The sequence below is a fragment of the Dryas octopetala genome, chromosome 2 (assembly GCF_963921425.1).
Source record: "Dryas octopetala chromosome 2, drDryOcto1.1, whole genome shotgun sequence".
Classification (NCBI taxonomy): domain Eukaryota; kingdom Viridiplantae; phylum Streptophyta; class Magnoliopsida; order Rosales; family Rosaceae; genus Dryas; species Dryas octopetala.
Window position 1 is genome coordinate 25,870,911 of NC_141367.1, and position 12,459 is coordinate 25,883,369.

Sequence of the window (12,459 nt, forward strand, 5' to 3'; positions counted from 1 at the left end):
CAGTGTAGTCTTATAATTGGAATTGTTCATTTTTTAGATTACTCTTTAAAAATGATTTATGTAAAAAATTAATAAAATAAAAAATTGTTTAGTAATGTAATTATTATTGAATAATCAGTTCATCTAATTATAATTAAAACTGTATGTTTATTTAATAATATTTACAGGACTAAATAATTTCCAATTTTATTGATTACACTTGAAAACGGAAGTAAATATAGCATCAAAGTGTAAATGTGGGCAAACATGATGAATGAAAAGTGTCTCTTGGTTTATTTTCTTTCTAACTATACTATCTGCTGAAGTTGTTTGTGGAAAGTATGTGTTTTTTTTTTTGATAAACAAACAAGTATTTTTTTTTTTTTTGGTAAAAACAAACAAACAAGTATTTTAACAAAAAGAGGCAAAGGGCAAAGGCCCATTATGTTTGGCAACACTGTCTGGAGAGGCAATTAAAAAGAACCTAAAAGGCTTCTTCTGAGTTGTTTTCTTCACGATCTTACAATTTGAGTGTAATGTTAAAAGACTTTTTGGTTGGTCCAACTCCAAAGTCCAAAACTTCCAAAAAGTATATCTTCCAGAATATGCAATATGTAGGATCTATTTGCTGCAGGCACCGATACAACTTCAGCCACAATGGAATGGGCAATGGCTGAGCTACTACGCAACCCGGAAAGCCTGTCAAAAGCTCAAGCAGAGTTGGAGCAGATCATTGGCAGAGGAAACCCAGTTGAGGAATCAGACATTGCTCGACTCCCTTACTTACAAGCAATAATCAAAGAAACGTTCCGGTTGCACCCAACAGTTCCATTGCTACTGCCCCGCAAAGCTGAAGCAGACGTAGAAATCTGCGGATATGTTGTCCCAAAGGGTGCACAAGTGCTAGTGAATGCATGGGCCATTGGCAGAATGGCAGAGACCCCAGCGTTTGGGAAAACCCAAACTCTTTTATGCCGGAGAGGTTCTTGGGATTGGATCAAATTGATGTTACAAGCAGAAACTTTGAGCTGATCCCATTTGGTGGTGGGAGGAGAATATGTCCAGGGTTGCCATTGGCGGTGCGAATGTTACAATTGATGTTGGGGTCGCTTCTTAACTCCTTTGATTGGGAGCTTGAAGATGGAGTTGTACCAGAGACCATGAACATGGAAGACAAATTTGGCCTTAGCTTACAGATGGCTCATCCTCTGAGAGCTGTGCCCAGGTTGTAGGTGATGATGGTGTATTGCTGGTTTTTACAATAATTAATATGTTCTGAGTTTTGTAACTTAATAACAAACAAAGCTTGAGTCAGAGCATTGGTGTTTTGTAATGTGTAAAGAAGCAAGAGGAGGCAGGTTTATTTTTATGAGTTATTTACGATACCATCTTGAAGACTTAGAATTTTCCCCTTAATTGAAGAGTTGAGTTAGCTCAGCTCAGCAGACTTAAAATTTTCCTCCAATTTACGAAAAAATCAATAATTTACAAAAAAGACAACAAAGTTACAATTAATATAAAAACTTTAAGATGATATTAAAAAATTGAGTAAGATTTGAAAACTGGAGGAATCATACCTTTCATATTTCTTCTTTAGCATTTGAGCCCTAATTTCATTCAAACTCTAATTTGGAAAATTGGATTTTTGAGTTAAGAGAAAATTAGGAGAAAGACAACTAAATAGAGAAGAGAAAACTAAAGAAATAAGAGATAGTAAAAGAGTAAGACATGAGAGCGGAGATTGAGAGAGAGAGAGGGAGAGAGAGAATGCGTGCGTGAAGGTCTGAAAAGGGGCACTGAATTCTAGTTTTTTTTTTTTTTTTTTATAAGGTTCATTGATTTTAACTATTAAATTTAAATAACTTTTTAGTTTAGGTATCAAAATTAAATAATATTTTAGATTAGGTACTACTTGAAAAGTCAAACAAAATAATAAAGTAAAAGGTATTAAAATTTACAAATATTACATCACATTCTACTACAATAAAAAATAAAATAATATTACATCACAAATATTACATTAATTTATACTATATTGTATTAAAAAAAAATCAATTCAATCATAACTTAACTGTGACTGTCTTGGTAAATTGAAAGAGACAATTCACACCACTATACTATGTATTATTTTGACCTCTATTTATACTATATTGACCTCTATTTATACTATATTAAGTCAACTTAATTGTGACTGTTGTTCAGTCACAACTAAATTTGAAGTTATAAGTATCGTACAGTCACAACTAAATATGAAGTTGAGACTATATTAGCAAATTTTCAAGATAATCTAAAAGCCTCAAGGGCAATTTTGTCAAGACTTTATAAATTTTAACTAATACACATCATATATGGACTAAAGGATAAAAATGTCAAATGGAAAAGACTCAAATCAAAGGGGCCAACATATTTGTGACCTAATCTAAAAAACTACATTTAAATTTGGTAGTTCAAATGAAATATTATATAGTCTTCATGCTATACCAAAAAATTGTTGAGATTTGATATTTAATTTAATTTTCTATTTTTTATATTAAAGATTAAGATTGTTAGTATTAATGTATTATTTAATTTTATTTTCTAACGTTCAAGTTTGAAAAACAATGTTTTTTTGTCTAAGTGTAAAGCAACGATTCCTTTTCCACTTTCCAATTTTTCAAGATTATTTTATTTTATTTTATATTTAAAAAATTAATAAATATTATATAAAATATTATATATATATAGTTAATTATACTTACACCTCATGAGATTTCAAAACTGTTGCATATAATCTCTTATAGTGAGACGAAAAATGATGAAAAATGATAGCATGCTATGGGGTTAAATGACCAAATAAGATTACTCAAGGTGTAAAATCCAACCTCAATACAAATATTTTCTTATTTATTTATTTATTTATTTCTTTCTCTTGTAGGGGGTTATATGCAACAGTTTTGAAACTTCAGGAGATGTATGTGTAATTATTAAAACTTTAGGGGTGTATGTAAAAAGACGATAAACCTTAGAGGATGTAAGTGTAATTAACTCTCTATATATATATAAATTTTGGACATCTTAAGAATGGGCCATGTGTCGTCGCACTTGGTGGCCCATGCTCAGGGCCGGGCTTAGTCCAGGACAAAATTCTGCAATCACAATTAAAACGGCTGAAATATCACGAACACGACACAAAGTACTGTTCTCATATTCAAATGGATCGGTCATATCAATTAAACCGTGCTTTTTCTTTCTTAAAGAACATGGGGCCAAAACATACCGACCAAAACATGGATCACAACGTACCGACCAAAACATATGCCTTTTAAACGTGTATCACAATGTACTGACCAAAACATGTGTCACAACTTATGACATGCCAAACTATATCACATATTTATCCATCTTCTCTCAACTTGTATTTTTCAAGTTGTGCGTAATTGTTGAGGCAGGGATGGATTTCTTGAGCTGCATACTGTGTGTTTTCTTTACTTGGGTCTCAATCCAAGTCGTCCATTCATTTGCAAGAAGAATAAAAGCCAATCCCGGAAGGCTTCCACCGGGACCAAAGCCAATTCCGTTGTTTGGGAATTTGTTTCAGCTTGGGGACAAACCCCACCTCTCCCTTACTAAGCTTTCCATGCGCTATGGCCCCATAATGAGTTTGCAGCCGGGCCAAATAACCACAGTTGTAGTTTCTTCTGCAACCATGGCCAAAGAAATCCTCCAAACCAATGACCAAGCCTTCCACTACTACAATAATGTAAATAGACAACGATAAATAGATAACAGTTTGTATTTTTTCCGTTATCTTAATTTACCACACAACGGTTTTTAAAAAACCGTTATATTAAAATATAATATCCAATGGTATTTGGTTTTATGAATTTTTCTAAATTATTAAATACAATAGTATTAGACAAAAACCGTTGTGTTGGACAAGTTACACAAAAATAAAGAATTTGCGGGTGTTCGTATTTGGGAAAAACTGGAGGCGCGAGTGAGAGTTTGTGGGCTCGTGTCAGGGGTTAGGTGGACCTGTGTCGCTCATTTCTTCCCAAATGAGCGCACAGGTCCATCTAACCCCTGACACGGGTCTACAAACTCATCATCTCTTTCTCGCTCGTTGAACACAAGTGAGAGATTTATATTCGAATTTGGAGGAAAACGTGATGTTTTTTGAAGACTAAATGGTCAGGAGAGTCTTCGACGAGCGGGAAGGAGGTGATGGGTGTATGGGCCCGTGCCAAGTGGACATGTGTTGCTCATTTGGCGAGAAATGTATGCTGAGTTGGTGCCACGTCGCCAATTAATCCCCGTTAGCAAAAGTTAAGCTGACATTTAACTGATCTCTCAAAATTGATGGACAGAATTTCATTTTTTAATTTACATAATAAATCAGGTGTATATTTGAAATATTTGAAAGTTCATGGACCCCGTTGAAATAACATAAATAGTTATGTGTCTAAATTGAATTTATGACAAAAAACAATTGAATGAATTGAGAGTTTGAGATCCAGCCAAGCCCACCACACTCTTTTGATTGGCTGATACATGTAAAAAAGTTCAAAAAAGCACTTGATCGAATGAATTGAATTCCAGCTACCACGTGCAATTAACACTAAGTGTGCAATGGTCATATATTTCAACAGTCACAAGTGGGTCAGCTTCTTCACATGCAGACTGGAAACGTGTATCACAACGTACCGACCAAAACATGTGTCACAACTTATGACATGCCAAACTATATCACATATCCATCTTCTCTCAACTTGTATTTTTCAAGTTGTGCGAAATCGTTGAGGCAGGGATGGATTTCAACTTTGTTTTAACTTTCCCTTTACGTGCAGCAATTAAACTAAGGACACTACTTGGTCACCCTTGGGGTACTCCAAGGTCTCCCCTTCCCCTAAAATAATAATTTTGGTAATGCCGACGCATGATCGGAACCGTTCATTTTTTAGATCACCTATTATAGATCATCTCTGCAAAAAATCAACTCAATTGGAAATCGTTTAATTATATAACTGTTGTTGATTAAATAGAAAAAATCAACGGTTTGGTCAAAAAATCACTCTTTAATTAAAAACCATAATTTTTTTCTATTTAATTGACAACAGTTATATAACCAAACGATTTCCGATTGATTTGATTTTTTGAAGAGATGATCTATAATAAGTGATCTAAAAAGTGAACAGTTCCGATCATGCGCCGATATTACCGAAATTGTTAATTTGGGGGGAGGGGTGACCCAAATATTTTCCTTGAACCAAACCACTTTCCAATTATGCACAAACACAAACCAATCAAGGAAATAAACAAAAACCATAATTTTATTGTGATTTATGAATCACAAATCCACTTGTTGACTTGAACTAGACAATTATAGCCGTGAGGGCATGAATCATTTTCCTTTATTTCCTTGATTGGTTTGTGTTTGTATTTTTCCATTCTGTACTAACCAATTCTAACAGTAGACCCCACCACATGGGTAGATGGTAGACCTTAGGTGAGCACCCCTCTCAAAGTGCAATGGAGGTCACTAACCTAGGCCATGGGCCTTCTTGATCGCCCATCAATCCCATCTAGGTAAGTATATATGTTTCAATGCACGTACCACACATTTCTCTCACGTACCATCACTTAAACATGGCTCCTCTTACTCATTGATGATGTGGGATTTATTAGACATTAGAAAACATGAAACATCTACACTCTTACACAACAAATAATTATTGACTTTCAGAATTCACTGAGATATTAAGATGCACAGTTGCAAACCATTTCGATTATTGTAAAACCCAAAAGCGCTTCTCCTAGGACTTGGACTTGGGCACAGCTTTCAGAGGATGAGCCTTCTGTAAGGTGATGCCAAATTTCTCTTCCATGTTCATGGTATCTGGTACAACTCCATCTTCAAGCTCCCAATCAAAGGAGTTAAGAAGTGACCCCAACATCAAGTGTAACATTCGCACTGCCAAAGGCAATCCTGGACATATTCTCCTCCCACCACCAAATGGGATCAGCTCAAAGTTTCTGCCTGTAACATCAATTTGTTGACCTAATCCCAAGAACCTCTCCGGCATAAACGAGTTTGGGTTGTCCCAAACGCTGGGGTCTCTTCCAATGGCCCATGCATTCACTATCACTTGTGCACCCTTTGGGACAACATACCCGCAGATTTCTACGTCTGCTTCAGCTTTGCGGGGAAGTAGCAATGGAGCTGCTGGGTGCAACCGGAAGGTTTCTTTGAGTATTGCTTGTAAGTAAGGGAGTCGAGCAATATCTGATTCCTCAACTGGGTTTCCTCTGCCGATGATCTGCTCCAACTCAGCTTGAGCTTTTGACAGGCTTTCCGGGTTGCGTAGTAGCTCAGTCATTGCCCATTCCATTATGGCTGAAGTTGTATCGGTGCCTGCAGCAAATAGATCCTACATATTGCACAATTGGCTAGCAAATTGTTAATGGAATCAGAATGAACCAGTAAAAAAACCAAAATAGAAACGAATCCCTGATTGTATCAAACAAGTTGTTGAAGAAAAACAGAGAGTACTAGTAGTGACTAACCAGAAACAAATGTTCAATTACAGTCTTGCCCAGGTCTTCATCTGTGCGTTTGAACTCCTCACTGATGTTTAAAAGAGTATCCAGCATATCATTCGTTGTAATATAATCATGAGCTTTTCTTGATTCCAACCTTTGGATAATGAACTGGCTAAAGAGGTCCATCGTTTTCCGGAAGTGATTGGTAAAGCGCCGGCTTATGCCTTGGGGGTCAATCCTCCTAAGCACATGAAAATAGTCCCCCAGGTTTGGTTTTCCAATCTCTTCCATCATACCCCACACCATCTCCTTGAACTCTCTTGCCGTCTCGCTACCCGGGTCTGCCAAATCCACAGAGAAGATGGTACGCGATAGAAGATTGAGCGAAGTTTGGAAAGCAGCCCTCCCAATATCCACAGCCTTACCCTGTATCATGCTTTCGCGAACATGAGCTATGAGCTCTTGCACTTTTACGTGGCGGTTGGCTTGGTTGGCATCAAGAATCTTAGCGGCAAACAAATTCGAGCTGCATATTTTGCGGAGGTTTCTCCATCTATTCGAAACCGGTATCCAGGGCATGCCATGCTCGCCATGTTGGCTGGCTTGGAGTGCGTCGGGGACAGTCCGGTTGCAGAAGGATTGGTCATGGGTTCGGAGGATTTCTTTGGCCACGGTGGCTGAAGAAACTACAACCGTGGTTATTTGGCCCTGTTTCAAACACATGATGGCGCCATAGCGTTGGGAAAGCTTAGCCAGGGAGATGTGGGGTTTGGCGCCAAACTCCAACAGATTCCCAATAAATGGAAGTGGCTTTGGCCCCGGTGGAAGAAGCCTTTTTGGAATCGCTTTGCTTCTTGATCTTGCAAACGAATGGAGGGATTGAATAATTGGGATACATGCAGCAAAGAAGAGACACAATAGTATACAACTCAAGAAATCCATCTCTTTTGTTGGGAAAGATGACACCTAATACAAGGCCAATGGATTAATAAATAACTAGGCAAGAAAATAAAAAAGACACCGACTTTAATTAATGTGGTTCGGCAATATGCCTAAACTCTCTGAAGTTTGGAAGCGTTGAGTTGATTGAAATGCATGGACTGTTCCTTTTACGGCCATGCATTTAAGGAGCTGAAACTTTACTTTCTAACTTCATTTTCGTGTCTGGTTTTTCTTTCTTCATTTTCGTGTCGGTTTCCAATCCATGTGCACCCCTAGCCTAGTTCGCACTGGTAAGGAAGCACATCTTAAGAAACAACAGCATCCTAGGATTAGGGATTACTAAAATAGTAAATTAGGTTTTACAACCAAACTACTAATATATTTATGAGCTTGAAGATAGGGTTGTGCCAGAGACTATGAACATGGAAGAGAAATGGATCGGTCATATCAATTAAACCTCGTGCTTTTTCTTTCTTAAAGAACATGGGGCCAGACGAAATTGGACTGGTGGTAATGCCTTTGTAAACGTCATATCACAACGAACCGACCAAAACATGTGTCACAACTTATGACATGCCAAACTATATCACATATCCATCTTCTCTCAACTTGTATTTTTCAAGTTGTGCGAAATCGTTGAGGCAGGGATGGATTTCTCGAGCTGCATACTTTGTGTTTTCTTTACTTGGGTCTCAATCCAAGTCGTCCATTCATTTGCAAGAAGAATAAAAGCCAATCCCGGAAGGCTTCCACCGGGACCAAAGCCAATTCCGTTGTTTGGGAATTTGTTTCAGCTTGGGGACAAACCCCACCTCTCCCTTACTAAGCTTTCCATGCGCTATGGCCCCATAATGAGTTTGCAGCTGGGCCAAATAACCACAGTTGTAGTTTCTTCTGCAACCATGGCCAAAGAAATCCTCCAAACCAATGACCAAGCCTTCCACTACTACAATAATGTAAATAGACAACAATAAATAGATAACGGTTTGTATTTTTTCCGTTATCTTAATTTACCACACAACGGTTTTTAATAAACCGTTATATTAAAATATAATATCCAATAGTATTTGGTCTTATGAATTTTTCTAAATTATTAAATACAATAGTATTAGACAAAAACCGTTGTGTTGGACAAGTTACACAAAAATAAAGAATTTGCGGGTGTTCGTATTTGGGAAAAACTGGAGGCGCGATTTAATGAATTAATGAAACATTCATATCGCTCCTTAAGTCAGAGAAGGTCAAAGCCCTTCAGACACACACATCCCTCTGACTTCACCGAGCTGCCATGGTTCTTCTCACTAGCTCCAGCTCCATCTGACCTCAACTCCTTCTCTCTCTCTCTCTCTCTCTCTCTCTCCAGTCTTAGATCTCATAGAAGGATCCATACAAGATCTGGATGAGATCTTATCAGATCTGGAAGACCAAAATAGCTCAATCGCACCTTTCTATCTCTCTCTTGATCTCATCAAAACCCAAAATCAGTTCTCCCCTTCTCTCTCCACCGCTGGCGACATCATCGGCATTACTCGAATCGTGGTCGAGGTTGGGTTGAACGACGGCCGCCACTTTGGGCCGCTCAAACCCAGATCTAGAAATATCACGCCCAATGACGAGAAGAGCCAAGCTCGTTGTTGGAGAAGATAAATTCAAGGCTCGTTGTGGACGTTGTCAGTCGAGTTCCAGTTGGAGAAGAGCCAAGCTCGTTGTTGGTTGAAGGTATATGCTCTCTCTCTCTCTCTCCCTCTCCCTCTCCTTCTCCCCCTTTCTCGCTATATGTATTTCCTCAGATTTATTGAAAATTAGTGTTAGGGTTTGTAATTTGGGGTTTTCTTTAATTATTATGTTTTTTCTTTTTGTTTTTTGTTTCTATTTCTTCAATTAGAACTCCTTTATAGAAAAAGACATGTTTGCATATCTTCACAAGGTTATTGAACAATATTCGACACTTCAAGGAAATACAGAAGACCATACTGGTACATGTTGTTAGTTTAGCTCTCTAAATAGCTGCTTTGATGTTATAATAAAAGAAATACTGCAAGTGCGCATCCCTCATCATGTTTATTGTGAACATGTATAAATAATGTCTGTAATGACCTTTTGTCCAACCCATACTGAAATGCTAGCTATAGTTTCTTACAACAAGACTACTGCAATATATAGAGAATACAATATGAAATTCTTATATGTATTACATGGCCATGAAAGTGGGATTACACATGTAAGTTAGCATTCCTTTTTTCTTCATTTGACCGGCCTTGATCATAACTCCATATATGACCCAAAGAATTTTTCTCTCAAGTCTAGTTCTCAAAGGATGAAAATATATTATTTATATACTGGAGGCTGGAAGGTAAAATGCTTTACATGTTTTATCTTTTTTGGCATTGGTTTGATTTTTGGAAATGCAGTAAACAAGTTGTATGTAACAACTGTTAGTTTATGATCTATATATATGTGTGTGTGAGCCATAATTTATTTCTCTTGGAATATTTTTGATGTATTCTATTAGATTAGCATATATATGACTTTTTCTTTCTACTCTAAACATGTTTGATATTGGCTTACTAAATTTACTTGAAGGATCCATATATATATATATATATATATAGCTCAAGATATTATGTTTTTCTATCTTTTTTTGTTTCCTTTGTTTCCTTTGTTTCAGGTTGTTCGCTTTGAGGGGGATGTTCCGAAGGAAGATGCAAAAAGAGTGGTGAAATCAACTTTCCAGCATTTTGGTAGGATGACATACTTGTGAATGCTGCAGCTAGAAATTTTCTTGCGTCAGCAGAGGATCTATCCTCTAATGGATTTCAGACAGGTTCATGTTATAACAGTCTTTATAATATGTTTGCACATATGAAATTGTTGTACATGATAAGATTTTGATCCAAAACACGATTGATTTTATTTATTCCCTGCAGTTATGGATATTGATATGTCTATATGATATGTTTGATCTATCCTCTAATGGATTTCAGATAGGTCCATTATTCTTATGTTTGCATGTAAATATGCCTATATGATATGTCTAACGGCGTTACTCATTTTACCATGGTTGCTTTACAGGATGAGGTTGATGCTAAGTTTATTGTAGCTGGTCTTTCAACAACCTGTAGTCAAAAAATTCACAATCAATTGGTATGTGTTTATTGTACCAAATGATGCACGCTTTGATAGGACAACAACAAAGGTCTAATAAAATTTATGTTTTATCTTCTCCTGTAATAATGTATTTATAATTCTCCTTTATGTTGAAGGTGCTGTTCTTTTGGAAAAGATTATACATGAATATAAATTTGTTTGTCACTCTTAATTGTGTAGGCTTATATGTTTATATGTTTAGACTAGGTATTGGATCAAATTAATAATTATTGTAGCGTTTCCTTCGAGGATTCATGTAGAAGGAAAATGAAAACTTATGAACTTACAATTAGATAGAAGGAAAAATTGAACTCCAGTTACAATAATTTGTTCCATATATGCTTTAAACTCTAGTAGGTGATTGTCATTTTTTCACAACTTCTTTATTTACATCTCTTGCATTTTTTAATCAGTAAAAATTTTGAAGGGTGATAAGATTATATAATTTTTTTTAGGTCCTCCGAGCAGAGTATATATAGTTATTTCAGTTCACTTGCACTACATTTGGATTTGGCTTAAACACAGGTCAGATCCCTTTTAATGTTAAATATTGATATAATTTCGAATGAGCACTAGGGTGTTTTTAATCTAAAATCTGATATTGAGATTTTGATGTTTTTGTCTTATATAATTGTTTTTGTTAGTATTTGTAGAATTTGGTTGTGATTACTTTCATTTTCAACTGTTTTGGGTTTATATGATTGTCATTGTGCATTACTCTGTCCATATAGCGTTGCATATTTCAGAGTCGGAAGTGGACCAGCACTGCACTTGGCAGCCAAACTGCCAAGCTGAGGGGACTAACATAAAATACTTTTCTTAATTGTTACTTTTCTTTTTTTAACTGCAAGATTGACTATGAGAGAAAAGGTCAAGGTTGGGACAAGATCAGACAGGCTTCTTCGGATGATTGGAAGAGAAACTTAGCTACCATAGTGTAGTATGTGGTCTCCTTATTCAAGTGAACAAGATCTTCTTCAGGAAGTAAGTCTCGTCTTCTCACTTTTTTTTTTTTTTTCAAATTTTTGCTTTTTCAATATTTGGTGGAATTTATGGTTGGATCAATATTTTGGTTGTTCAAAATGTTGTTTCCTTTTGTTTAGTCTTGGTTGCTAAACTTCATGTTGACAGAAAACTGAGTTCGCCGCTGGAGGTCCGGTCTTCAAAAGAGAGGTCCGGACCTCAAGCCTAGGTCTCAAACACCAATCTTACTGGAGGTCCAGTCCTCAAGGGTGAGGTCCGGAACTTAAACCTAAATTTATAAATCCAATCTTACTGGAGGTCTGGTCTTGAAGGCTGAGGTTCTTGGGATTGGGTCAAATTGATGTTACAAGTAGAAACTTTGAGCTGATCCCATTTGGTGGTGGGAGGAGAATATGTCCAGGGTTGCCATTGGCGGTGTGAATGTTACACTTGATGTTGGGGTCGCTTCTTAACTCCTTTGATTGGGAGCTTGAAGATGGAGTTGTACCAGAGACCATGAACATGGAAGACAAATTTGGCCTTACCTTACAGATGGCTCATCCTTTGAGAGCTGTGCCCAGGTTGTAGGTGATGATGGTGTATTGCTGGTTTTTACAATAATTAATATGTTATGAGTTGAGCATGTGAATTGGTTTCGCTATAACTAGCTAAAAACAATATTTAGCTATAATTTTTAGCTAAAATTACAAATTTGTACATTGGTAAATGTTATAACTAAAATCCATCTATTTAATTTAAAAATTGTATCCATATATACTCTTAATAAATTAAAATGTATAAATTAATATAGTTTAATAATTATACCATTGTAATTATTTTAATGAGATATTTAATATAATCGACTATAGTATTGAATATACTCTTTTATTTGGTTGATGCATCTAAAAA

General features: G+C 36.3%; 2 protein-coding genes and 1 pseudogene across 4 annotated transcripts; 2 read left to right on the plus strand and 1 right to left on the minus strand.

Annotated features, from left to right (window-relative positions):
• Positions 1-603: 603 nt before the first annotated feature.
• LOC147294748 (geraniol 8-hydroxylase-like) lies at positions 604-1,211 on the plus strand. Its single transcript, XM_086231213.1, is given in 2 exon segments — positions 604-903; positions 906-1,211. Coding segments are annotated over 2 exon segments (573 nt in total). The 5' UTR covers positions 604-636.
• Positions 1,212-5,771: 4,560 nt separating this feature from the next.
• LOC147294749 (geraniol 8-hydroxylase pseudogene) lies at positions 5,772-7,440 on the minus strand (annotated as a pseudogene).
• Positions 7,441-8,589: 1,149 nt separating this feature from the next.
• Positions 8,590-12,300, plus strand: LOC147294750 (uncharacterized). 3 transcript variants are annotated; one of them, XR_015120571.1, is made up of 5 exons: positions 8,590-9,159; positions 10,109-10,264; positions 10,513-10,584; positions 11,439-11,571; positions 11,883-12,294. XR_015120571.1 is itself a non-coding variant. In XM_086233426.1 (5 exons), the coding sequence occupies exons 1-4, from the start codon at positions 9,524-9,526 to the stop codon at positions 11,526-11,528; spliced, it is 354 nt and encodes a 117-aa protein (XP_086089552.1). In that variant the 5' UTR covers positions 9,181-9,523; the 3' UTR covers positions 11,529-11,571; positions 11,972-12,300. The 3 variants fall into 3 exon arrangements, 2 of the variants coding, with proteins under 2 accessions (XP_086089552.1, XP_086089551.1); XM_086233426.1 differs by lacking the exon at positions 8,590-9,159 and adding an exon at positions 9,181-9,661 and having other exon boundaries at positions 10,211-10,264; positions 11,972-12,300; XM_086233425.1 differs by lacking the exon at positions 8,590-9,159 and adding an exon at positions 9,181-9,661 and having other exon boundaries at positions 10,211-10,264; positions 11,883-12,299.
• The last annotated feature ends 159 nt before the right edge of the window (positions 12,301-12,459 follow it).